Source organism: Equus caballus, chromosome 18 (genome assembly GCF_041296265.1).
Source record: "Equus caballus isolate H_3958 breed thoroughbred chromosome 18, TB-T2T, whole genome shotgun sequence".
In the NCBI taxonomy this organism is placed as follows: Eukaryota; Metazoa; Chordata; class Mammalia; order Perissodactyla; family Equidae; genus Equus; species Equus caballus.
The window spans coordinates 43394764-43407604 of record NC_091701.1 but is presented as its reverse complement, the minus strand read 5'-3'; the positions used below and the strand labels follow the sequence as shown (position 1 = coordinate 43407604).

The window sequence follows — 12841 nt, the reverse complement described above, 5'->3', positions numbered from 1 at the left end:
GAATTAGTGGTACATGACTAATTAAGTGACAGTAAAACATCATGACTTCAGTTATAGAATTAAATTTTGAACACAATAGCTGTTTCAACATTCTAACTCTTCTTAAATAAATATCTAATATGCATGAGTGATATTGATGTTTTACTCGTTTGACTTAGTTTTAGATTTCTGGCAAAGAGACTTAGAAAATTGGTCTAAGCTTTTCTTTTAAATTTTTGTTACCCAAGGATATAGGAGTAAGCATGAAAAGCAAAAGAAGAAAATGATTATTTTTGACAGTACATGCCACTGTTATGAGGAAACCAGAACTTTATTATTGTTTTTTAAATCTATGAGAAATGTACCTTGAGTGAAATTAAAATGAATTTGCTAATAACTTTTAACAAACTTGCTAGATCAAATAGCAATTTAGCAAAAGTAAATTCATGAATCTTGGTGTTAAACACAATTTAAAATACATTTCTTTTGCAAATATTGTGGCTCTTTTGAAAAAATTAGGTGACAAAATCTTCCATATATAGGTGGAATATTAGGATTTTGATAGTCTGTAAAAACCAGTTAAGAGATAAGTAATGATATTCTTAAATAAACTTAAACCTTACATAAATAAAATAGAAGATGAGTTATTATAATTGCTGTAGAGTTCAAAACAAGCATGGAAAGAAAACTTGTAAATGTATATTTTTAAGTGCTGGCAAGCTTCAATGAATTTTTCCTGAAAATCTTATTAAATGAATCAGCAGCTGATCTAATGATAACTTACATGTATTGCATCTCTGTTTACTCATCCATATGGAAGGCAAATTTCCTGCCAGGTTAGTAGATGATTTTTACTGAGTGGGTATTTGGTGTGAATTTTCCTACCTGTTCAGATAGTACTATCACAACAAGTTAAAACCCAATTAAATAGAGTCATCCAGTTGCTAAAATGGAACCATCAGCAACTTTTTTGAAGTTAATGGCATTATGTTAGTTTAGTTTTATTGCAATCATTGATAAGGGAAAGAACACTTACTTCATGTGTAGAGAAATACTGATAAGTGCTGTCATTTCATTTTTTCTTATGATTACGTAAAGCTTTTAAATTGTTACAATATTTATTTTACTGCATTCCACATGATAAGTTATAAAAGTAATGTATGTTAGTACTTACTTTGTCAGTATTTCAAATTTAGAAATTTATGTTAATTGGAAATATTTTTAATATATTGTGCTTTGAGTTTCAGGAAAATAAGAATATGTGGAGGCATACATATAAGGAAGTGATAAAAATCACAATTCAAAACTAAATTGCAAAATTAGTCACAATTCAGTTTAAACCAACAAAACTGTTTTTCATCTTTCAATGAAAACCTACTAGTTAAAGGCTGGCATGGGAGAAGTTTTTCCCCTCTCCCTAAATGTTGCTTCTGTTTAATCTGTTTTCCTCAAATGGCAAAAGTGGGATTTTTGGGGTCATTTTTCTATTTAAGATAGACAGAGAGACAGACAGATAGATATGCTTTTTGGTATTTGGTTGTCAGATAAAGTTTTTCAATTGAAGGAAAGTAGCATCAGCTATAATATCTTTGCAATAAAATGTAAGGGGGAATATGGAACAAGAAGGACTAATGATTCTTGCTTTCACAGTTCCTCTTGATTTGTAGGTGGAAGGGCTGAGAGAAAGAGGTAGGGCATAATGGCTCAACAAAGAAATGCAGTGTCTGATGTGTTCAGAACCATTGACTGCAAATCCTGCATCACAGCCATTTCTGTGATTTCCCCTTGGCTTTGCCCACTCTGTGAAGACTCCCCCATGTTGCCCCCTCCCAGTCTTCTACCCTGTTAATTCACTCCTTCTGCACCCTTACGCCCCAGGCCACTTCCATGATAGACCAACTGGGCTGTATCCTGCAAATGCAAACAGAGAGCTGACACACTTTGGGTGCAGAAAATAGAAAATGGATTGGTTTGGACCACACGTGAAAAGTAATTTAAACCACAAGAGGCTTATGTAGAGTTTCAGGCTTTCTAGTCTCAGTTACGTTGTTGTCCATTCCCTTACTTTTCTTCCTTTTAACTTCCTTCAGATGAAGAGAATGTGGCAGAAAGAGCATCCCCTGAGCCAGAACTGCATCTCAGGCCTTACCAAATGGAAGTTGCCCAACCAGCCTTGGAGGGGAAGAACGTCATTATATGCCTCCCCACAGGGAGCGGGAAAACCAGGGTGGCTGTTTACGTTACCAAGGATCACTTGGACAAGAAGAAAGAAACATCCGAACCTGGAAAAGTTATAGTCCTTGTCAATAAGGTATTCAAAAGGCGCATCATATAATGCTATTTTCATTTTAGCATTCTGAAGCTTTTGTATAATGACATTTGGAGCAATGGATCACACAGATTTAGTTTAATTAGAAGTAATGTCAAAATAAGTAATTTATTTTATTTTAAATCTTTGCTTTTCCAGTTATATGTAATATCTAAGTTATTAGCCTTTAAAGCAAATTTTTCCATAAAACCAAAACATTAAATCAAACAACTGTAACTTAGGTATAAAGAGTATATTTACCCAGATATTCTTTAAGGTTAACTGCTACTAATTTAAGTTATCATTGCTTGTAAACATAAATGATTTCAAAATATCACTGGAATCTAGGATCAAATATTGTCAGAGTATCTTTAACCATTGACCTGTAGTCAAAGGTGGCAAATATTCTTTATCTAGAATATATATAGTTTGATTTGAAGATAAAGAGAAAATTAAGTGAATATTTGGCTGATCTATATCTAGTTAAATAGAAAAATAGATAACTAACTTTCAAGATTACATATATCAGTATATATAATATATATATATCGTAAAGATATATGTATCAGTTACATTAAATGCAACTATGTTTTTTCTTTACTAATTCATATCTTGGGGTATTTGAAGGCCAATCTTCATAAACAGGTATAAATCTCCTTCTCTGTAAAACAAAATCTCGTTATTTGAGCTTTATTAAGATAAATGAGAGTTTATTAATTTATAAATTTCTGAATTCGGGGTGTTAATCTTTACCATTTTATGGAGTAAAATTGAATATACTTTTCCATGACCAGAAACAGTCTTTTTTCCTTTACCTGTGGTAAGTAGATTCTCTTCTATTCCGTTACAGAAAATATAGTAATAGATTACACAACTGTCCTATATTTTTTGGGTTTCTATTACGCTAAAAGATTTAGTTGCAACTTGCTTTTCAGTACTAAAGAAATGTACTCAGAATTCATGATCTGAATGACTTCCATCATGTAGTCATTTAGTATGTATCTAGTGAGTCTGAAGACCTCTCCTTTAGACTTGTATGCCCACTATTACTTCTCTTGTGATAATGGTGATACCATCAGAATTTATTTGTCCATAGCCTTTCACATATTCCCTTTATTAAGGACATTATCTTTTGTAATAAAACAGTTATAGCTTTGATTAATATTTCTACCTACCAGTACTTTGACTTTGGACAAATTACTAACATCTCTCACTTTAGTTTCCTCATCTGCAAAATGAACAAAATAATACTATCCAATACAGTTGTTCTGAAGTTTAAACTAGATAATCTATTTAATCTAGGAATGACTCAGTAAATATTAGGTTTTTCTCCCACTCCTTTCTCCTCGCCTTCACAACTAATGAAATGGAATTCTTTCACCAGTGAATAGGGTCTTAAATGTCAGGTCCAGAAAAAGAACAAAATTAACTGAATTCAAAACCACCTAAGCAGACATTCTTGATACCATTTGAATATTCTGGTATATCCTCAAACTCAGCCTCATCATCTACTCACCCAGAAGGCTCTCCGCTGTTTCTCTCTCTCTCTTTATCACTCCTCCAAAGCAAGTAGCCTCAAAACCTAGGAGTTATTTTTTATTCATCTGCTTCCTTTACTTTCCCTATCAGGTCACAGCATCATAGTATATTACAGTTGAAAGAAGCCCTCAAGATCCAGCTTTCCTCCACTGCGGAGTGGTTCTGTCACCTCTGCTGAGTAACTTCTAATATCAAGGAGGTCTCCCTTCTAACAAGACAGCTCGATCCATTCTTTGAACAACTGACACTGTTAGAAAACCCTTCACGTATTTTCCAAAATCTGTTTCTCTGGAAACCACACTCATTGGTTAGAGTTCTTTCCTCTGTGATGGTACAGAATAAGTCTTAATTCTCTTGCTTTATGATAGCCCTTCACATAGAGAAGGCAGCATCATGTGGCGCCTAAGATATTTTTCTTCTTGTTCTATGGGATAAATATTCCGAGTTCCTTTAACTCTTCTTCATATAACGTAGTTTCCAGACTTTCCATCATCCTAAGTACTCCTACATTTCCAGACATTTATCCAGAACCCTCTTAAAACACAGTGTCCAGAGTTGGACAAGATACTACAGATATAGTCTTATCAGTGCAGTGTAGGAGAAAGGAGATGTGACACTTAACCTATGACTGGGTTTGCCTTTGTCACCAGTGTTGGTAGTTGGCACCCACAGACTCACGTGGAGCTTGCCATGAGCTAAAAAGCTTCAGGTTCTTTTCATTTGAAAATCTGTTAAACTAGAACTTTCTTGAGTGATTTTTGTGGAGTTAAATTTTGAGCCTAAATATAAATACTTATGTTTCTTTCTTCATGTTGATTGATCATTTCAGGTCTCATGTTTTTATGAGTCTAATGCATCTTCCTTTCTATGATAACTCCTTCTCCTCTTGATGCTATATTCTAGTCACAAATCTTTCATCCCATTGCATCTAGATGAATCTATTAGTCCACATTTATAGCCATGTTTAAATGTTAAATTATCCTCATTAATTATTCATATTCTTTGCATTATTGCATAGACATTTCAAGACATGACTCTAATTCCTGACCTGCTTTCCTGTTATTTTTCCCTAAGAATTACTAGAAATCCCTCCACTAGTTCTTCATCTATGTCATAATTGTTTACTTTATTATCCCATTTCTTTGAATGTTAAGGTAATTTCAGCTTTAATTCTTTTTGATTGAGTTAAGAATCTCTGGCTCCGTAAGTCTACACAACCTGCATTCTGTGTTTAGCCCCATAGCAAGGTATTATAACCTTTGATCTAGAAAAGAGAAATCCTATTCCCTAACACCATTTACTTTCATCTCCCTTCCTCCATTGTTTCCAAAATTATTGCCTTCAAATGCAAGGAGAAATGAAAACACCACCTGTGTTCCCAGACTTTCTATTTCCTATCTAGGGCTTCAACATCACGAGAGATGAATCCCAGGTTCCTTCAGATGCTGTAATGCAGCCCCATATGATTCAGCAGAAGTGGGTACAGTTGGGTTTGATTAGTCTTGGCAGGCACTCTGTCACATCTCAGGAAAAGATTCCAAGAGGACCACACACCTCCCAATTAGCCATGTCACACTTGCATCTGGCTTTCTCTGTGTCCTTCACTAGGGAGTCAGCACCACCCAGAGTGAGTATCAGGGTTTCCTACACTTGCTACCTCCTGTGACAACTTCTTTTCATTCTGTAGATCAGAAGTGCTGCTTCTTTGGAAGATCTTGACTCACCCTTTATGGGCAGAACCTCAGGTTGCCATGTCACTCCACGGTATAGAGATTCTTAAATCATTCAGCAACCTGAGGGGATTTAAAGACAAATCCAATGCAGAGCCCGTCCTCAAGGATCTTCAGTCTAGGAAATGAAAGATGTGTATTAATAATATAATAATTAATATTGTATTACATTTTACAATATACTATCAATTCTTTTTATTGGATCCCATTAAATCCACACAGCTACTCCATGAGGTAACCGTGACTATCCCCTTTTTATCCATCAGAAAACTGAGACTCTGGCCTGTCAGGGATCATCTAGCCGATAAGCAGCAGAGCTGAGGCTTGAACCCTTTTCCTCTGAAGTTAACTGATCGTCTCTTGTTCCCAGACTCTACTGCTAGAAAAAAAGGACAGGTGAAGTAGCAGGGAAGTTTTCTGAGTACTGGCAGTATGTTAACCTCTATTTCACTTAATTTTCACAACAGCTCTGTCATAAATTAACATTATCCCCATTTTATTAATGTGGAAATTGAGATGATTGGGATCACTAAGTAACTTGTCTAAAGTCACACAATAAGCAAGTGGTTGGAGTAGTTGTTTTCAGAGCTGACTTTCCTCTGGATCGTGCCCTCTCTTTCCACTAAATTTAATTTCTTTTCTCTTTCTCAAAATCTTTCTTCCTGAGTTCTTTCTCAGATTATTTCCTGTATCTTTTGTATTATTATTCAGTTTGTTTAAACTGAAACAAACAGAAAACGGTTCACTCATTTCTCCCACCTCCCACCCCCCAGCTCTGGCAACCTCCAATTTCTTCTCTGTATCTATGACTTAGTTTTTTAAACTTTAAAAAAAGTTAGATTCCACATATAAAAGAGATCATACAGTATTTGTCTTTCTCTGTCTGACTTATTTCACTTAGCATAATGCCCTTGAGGCCCATCCATGTTGTCACAAATGGCAAGATTTCATTCTTTTTTGTAGCTGAATAATATTCTATTGTTAGAATATTATTTCTGACAATTCTTTATCCATTCCTCTATTGATGGACACTTAGGTTGTTTCCATATTCTTGGTTATTGTAAATAATACTGCAGTGAACATGGGGGTGCATGTATCTTTTTGAATTGGTGTTTTTGTTTTGTTTGAATACATACCCACAAGTGGAATTGCTAGATCATATGGTAGTTCTATTTTTAATTTCTCAAGGAACTGCCTTACTGTTTTCCATGTGGCTATACCAGTTTACATTCCCACCAACAGTGCACAAGTGTTCCCTTTTCTCCACATCCTCACCAACACTTGTTATTTCTAGTCTTTTTGATAATAGCCATTCTAACAGATGTGAGGTGATATCTCATTGTGGTTTTGATTTGCATTTCCCTGATGACAAATGATATAGAACACCTTTTCATGTACCTGTTGGCTACCTGTATGTCTTCTTTAGAAAAATATCTACTCAGATCTTCTTCCTGTTTTTTAATCAGACTGCTTGTTTTTTTGTTATTGAGTTGTGTGAGTTCTTTATATATTTTGGATATTAGCCCCTTATCAGATATATGATTTGCAAATATTTTCTTCCATTCAGTGGATTTTTTCATTTTCTTGATGGTTTTCTTGCTGTGCAGAAGCTTTTTAGTTTGATATAGCCCTACTTGTTTGTTTTTGCTTTTGTTGCTTGTGCTTTTCGTGTCAGATTAAAAAAATCGTTGCCAAGACCTTTGTCAAAGAGCTTACTACCTATGTTTTCTCCTGTGAGTTTTATGATGTAAGATCTTACATTCGAGTCTTCAATCCATTTTGAGTTAGCTTTTTTGTATGTTGTAAGATAGTGGCCCAGTTTCATTCTTTTTCATGTGGCTGTCCAGTTTTCCCCAAATGATTTATTGAAGAGACTATCCTCTCCCCATTGTATATTCTTAGCTCTTTTGTCATAAATTAATTGACTATATATGCATGGGTTTAATTCTGGGCTTTCTATTGTGTTCCATTGATCTTTGTGTCTGTTTTTATACCAATACCATACTCTTTTAACTTCTATAGCTTTGTAATATAGCTTGAAATCAGGAATCTTGATGCCTCCAGCTTTGTTCCTCTTTCTCAAGATGGCTTTGGCTATTTCTGGTCTTTTATGTTCCCATACAAATTTTAGGATTTTTGTTCTATTTCTGTATTCCTATTTAAGTGGAATGAAAAGAACAATTCTAGACAAATGAATCAGAAACCACTTTGTGGCAGAGAGACAAGAGCTGTGGTTCTCAAATTGTAAAGACTTAACTTCACATGGGAAGCTTCATAACAGTGCACGTTTCAAGACTTTGTCCCCAGAGAATTTGCCCAGATTTGGTAGTTCTTGAGTGAGGCGAAGGAGTATGCGTTTTCCAAATCTCTCAAGTGATCTCATGGCAGGTAGACTAGAGACTTCACTTTGGAAAAAAAGAGCACTAACAAAGTTTCTCTCCTTATTTTTTCCACCCTGTGTTATTTTCTTTCACTTACCAAACTTAGTTATTCATTTTAACTCCACTTTGCTTCCTTGGACTTCTTGAATTCGATTTTACAACCCCCCTGCCCCCCCCCCCATTCATTCTTAGATGACTTCACTATTTCTGCTAAATAATAAAACAAAGCAATGTTCTTCATACACCGTTCTCCTCATTCACAGGGATCAGTCAACCTTCATTTTACGCATAAGTGGGGCTCACCTCAAGTAAACTGATGAATAACACATGCCCTGCAGACCAGTGGAAGGGTAATCACTGATCACATTATCAGGGAATTACATTATGAGGAATATAATGCATATTCTTTGATACTTGCTCTTGAAACTCTTCCTGCCAACTCTCTGTTTGCCAATACTGTACACCCCTGGGCTTTCATTGCATGAATTCTTCTAGGATATGACCTTCAAGATGGCCTGCTTATTCCTTTCCCCTAATCAGGAGGTATTGTGAATGTCTGGTAACGTGTAGCATTGAGATGTCAACTCAGCCAACTTCAGCAGACACTATGACATACAGAGACTCAGCTACAAAGGACTCTTTTTCTTTCGTTTATTTTTGCTACCATGTGACAAAACCATTTTAAACAGGTTCAGCTATTACTGAAACTGGTAATTTCTAAACTTAAATTGGGGCAAATGGCAAGAGTACAGGGTAATGCAATCATTGGGCACTATGAAAGCAAGACTGAAGAAGTTAATAGTACCCCTCGGACAGAGGACCAGGTGCAGGGTTGACTTTCTCAAGGTTGTAGTCAGAAAGAGTGAGGCCACCTTCCAGTTGCTTGCCTGCAAAGATGAGCATTTGCTGGCTAAGGAGGATGCCTTTTTCATCCTGGATCTTGGCCTTCACATTCTCCATGGTATCACTGGTTCCACCTCTAGGGTGATGATCTTTCAGGTCAGAGTCCTCACAAAGATTTGCATTTTGACCTGTTGGCGAATGTGAAGATACTAAGAATTGCCCATCAGGTCAAGGCACCTCAACACCAACACACTGTCACTTGACAGTGCTAGTTGCCTCTGAAAGACTTTCCACTGCTTTTGCCAAACCGGTTAGCTGTTTTGTTCTTTCTCAGCCACCAAAGCTATTCCAGTAGCCCACTCCTTCACCTCACAGCCATTCTCCTAAGCAGTCCCCTGCTTCCTCACTTTTGGTTCTCTGCTCCCTCCCCTTCTTTAGGCATGTTGCCTCTAGCTCTATCCCAAAACAAACAACAAGCATAAATCAACTCTGCAACACAGTTCACAAGGGTCCTATGAACTGTTATACAAAATTTCAAATACTCTATTTGATGTTCACAGCCATTTACAGCCCAGCCCTGCTCTACAAATTCAAAATTTATTTCTTATCCAGCCTTGGTTTCAATTTATCTCTTTGCAGTTTACAAGATTAAAAATCCTTCTAAACCCTTCTCTTGAGCAGTCAGTTGTTTTTTCCTCTTTGCCGTCACTTTGTATGTTTCTATGGGAGAATTACTACGTTGTGTTATAATAATTTGTTTTGTTTTGTTCAGTCTTGGTCTATGTGCTCAGGTAGACTGAGTTCCTGAAAGTTGTCGACCATATCTTAAACATCTTTGTGTCCCAGACACGATGTCTACGCCTAATAGGCATTCAATAAACGCTTATTGACAGATGAATGAATGGAATGATGGATAGACTGTTATGCCTAATTAACTGATAATGTAGACACCTCTGATAATGCTTGACACATAGTAGACCTTTGATCAATATTCCTTTTGCTTTGACCACGCTCTCTTTCTTTTTTTTAATTTTGCTGTTTTTAAAGGTACCGTTAGTTGAACAACTCTTCCGCAAAGAGTTCAATCCGTTTTTGAAGAAATGGTATCGTATTACTAGATTAAGCGGTGATACTCAATTGAAAATATCATTTCCAGAAGTTGTCAAATCCCATGATGTTATTATCAGTACAGCTCAAATCCTTGAAAACTCTCTTTTAAACTCAGAAAAAGGAGAAGATGCTGGTGTCGTGTTGTCAGGTTGGTCGAAGTGTTTATATTTGCAAAAAGAAGAATTAGTAATAATATTAATAATTGTTAAGAGGCTGTATTAGTTAAGTAATTTTTAAAATGTCAATAAAAAAAGATTAGCTTTGGTTTAGATTGTCTTTCATTGCTTCAGTTTTCATTTAAATCCTTCTACTTCCTTGGAGAAAGAAACAGACAAAAAATTTAATAAGTTTTTAATTAGATCACTTTATTTTGTGTAAGAATAGCATTATTAAATCAAGCACTCACTGGGCTTTGCATTTACTTCCTATTTGTAGGTACTGACAAGTTCTTTTTATATGCTAATGGATCCTGTTAGATCTGCCTTCTTCTCCATAGACTAAAAACACAGTCCTTTCTATTTGGTGGGGGGTGGGAAGAGAAGGTAGGAGAGAGTAAGGGAAAGAAGTATAAATAATAATAATAATTAAATGCAATGATAAAACAAAGCAAAATTATCCCTCTGTAAATAGTATGGTTTTCATTTGATATAATAAAAATTAAAGTTTACTAACTTAAATATTTTATTGAAGAACAAAAGTATAATCCTGAGAGTTTTGGCAATAAGCCAGGGTTTGAATTCCATCCCATAACACTTTTTAAATCTATAAACTTTCTGAAACTCATCTATTAAATGGAGATAATATCTAACAGGGATAGTTTTGTGATTGATATACATGAATTTCTGTATGTACAGGTGACTACCATAGTTACATTTCCCTCTTAAAAAGTGGAAGAGTGCTGTGCCAGTATTCTGCCCAAGAAAGAACCTCCCCATAGAGCTTAACTGACTAGGTTAAAGGTGCTTTTTTTTACTGACCTTTCTGATATGGACAAATGAACCATCTGAATTTTCTTTTAAGACTTTTCCCTCATCATCATTGATGAATGCCATCACACCAACAAAGAAGCAGTCTATAATAACATCATGAGGCGTTATTTGAAACAGAAGTTGAAAAACAATCGACTCAAGAAAGAAAACAAACCAGTGATTCCCTTACCTCAAATACTGGGACTAACAGCTTCACCTGGTGTTGGAGGAGCCACCAAGCAAGCCAAAGCTGAAGAACACATTTTAAAAGTAAGTCATTAACCTTATGTATAACCAAAACAACCAAAGCTAAAACAAATGCCAGTGCTATTTGGGCTTTTTCAGTAAGATTGGGTCCAATTGCCATGGAGTACATGAAAGGATATTCAGAGATCATCAATGAAATGAAATCTCTTTGCTTTAGTTAAAATAATACACTCAATCTTCTACGGAACAGTAATATGCCTTAATAAATAACTGTGCCACAGAACAATATCACAAAATTTATAGAGAACAAATATAATTAATGAAAAATGGGACAAATGAAATATCTTCTTTAAAAATATTTACCCCTATTGTTAAACTTGATCTATGTGACATGGAAATATGTGTAAACTATGAAAGTTTCTAATTTTTGTACTTACTCCATGAGTTTCAAAATTGCATCTGTGCGTCTTTTTTGTTCCGTGTGATTCTCATATGCTGGGAAATTCAAATTAAATGGGAAAATGGAGATATGAGGATCTTTACTTAAAGATGTATTACTTGTCAACTGCCCCCAAATGATAACACCACATAAAGTACTGTTGTTGGTCCCTAGTGTTAAATGAATTCAGAGTAACCCAAGAAGTGTGTTGGCACCAAGGCAATTGCATTCATATTTTAAGGCCCTTTCTTTAAGTCAAATTCAGTAAAAATCATGCAGAGTAGACAAAGATTTTGGTTCCAAGATACAATTTATTACTGGGATTAAGGACTAACTCCACTCTAGATCCAGGCACGTGAACTTCAGCTGCTCCTAGCTTTGCATTGTCCTCTTTATGTGTAGAAGAGGGTGGCAATCTGATCCAGGGATGTCAGGTGACCCTTAAAATGCCTCATGTAATATGGTCATCTCAACCATTCTCTGCTGATCTCTGCAATTTGCTGTACTCTTTCCATGTCAGCTTTTCCAGCTGGAAAATGGAATTTAGGAAATGAAAATAAATACATTTCTTTTCTGGAAGTATCCACCAATTTTATTTAGAAGCTCCTTTTTACTCTATCAGGATAAATGTTATTGGTTAATCAGATCCACAGTAAAGCAATACTAAAATGTTATATTTAGCAAGTCCCGGTACTTATTTCTTACATGAAAAAGAATTCTACAGTGAATCAATTGAAAGGGAAAAGTAATTATTTGAAAATTGAGAATTGTCTCTTTTCCAGATATGTGCCAATCTTGATGCCTCTGTCATTAAAACTGTGAAAGAAAATATTGATCAACTCAAAGATCAAATAAAGGAGCCATGCAAAAAGTTTGCTATCGCAGATGACACGAGAGAAGTATGTGCTTAAAATTTTATATTTAGTTGATTGGTGATACCATACTCAACTGAAAGATGCAAAGATTGTTTTATACCGACCATCTAAACAATATTATTTTAAATTTTTAGCAAAGAAGTTACAGTTTTATTTTTTTTAATTGATATTAGGCAGCAGAGCACTACTGTGAATTCTCTCTTTCATCCTGCTTTTAGTCTTCTGGTTTATATGAAGAGTAGCTCAGTAATTGGTTGACTGCATAGGAGCCTTGGAGGGTAAGGGTGGGGAGGGTTGTACAGCTAAGCTAGGGGTGTTACCATAGATTGTTTTATCCTTCTTTTACTTTCTGGGTGAATTCCAGGATTGATTTTCTGACATTCCACAGAGCCATTTTGTTGTTACCAGATTACAGTTGTCAATGATAATGGGAATCCTACCTGATTTGCATATTTACTTTCT

At 35.4% G+C, this 12841-nt stretch overlaps 1 protein-coding gene across 1 annotated transcript in view; it reads left to right on the top strand.

The window, feature by feature from the left end:
• Positions 1-12841, top strand: part of IFIH1 (interferon induced with helicase C domain 1) — a 52068-nt gene that overhangs the window by 27282 nt on the left and 11945 nt on the right. Inside the window, exons 5-8 of the mRNA XM_001494330.5 lie at positions 2070-2290; positions 9828-10038; positions 10911-11128; positions 12287-12403. Of these exons, the coding sequence (XP_001494380.2) occupies positions 2070-2290; positions 9828-10038; positions 10911-11128; positions 12287-12403 (767 nt within the window). The remainder of the gene's footprint in view (positions 1-2069; positions 2291-9827; positions 10039-10910; positions 11129-12286; positions 12404-12841) is intronic.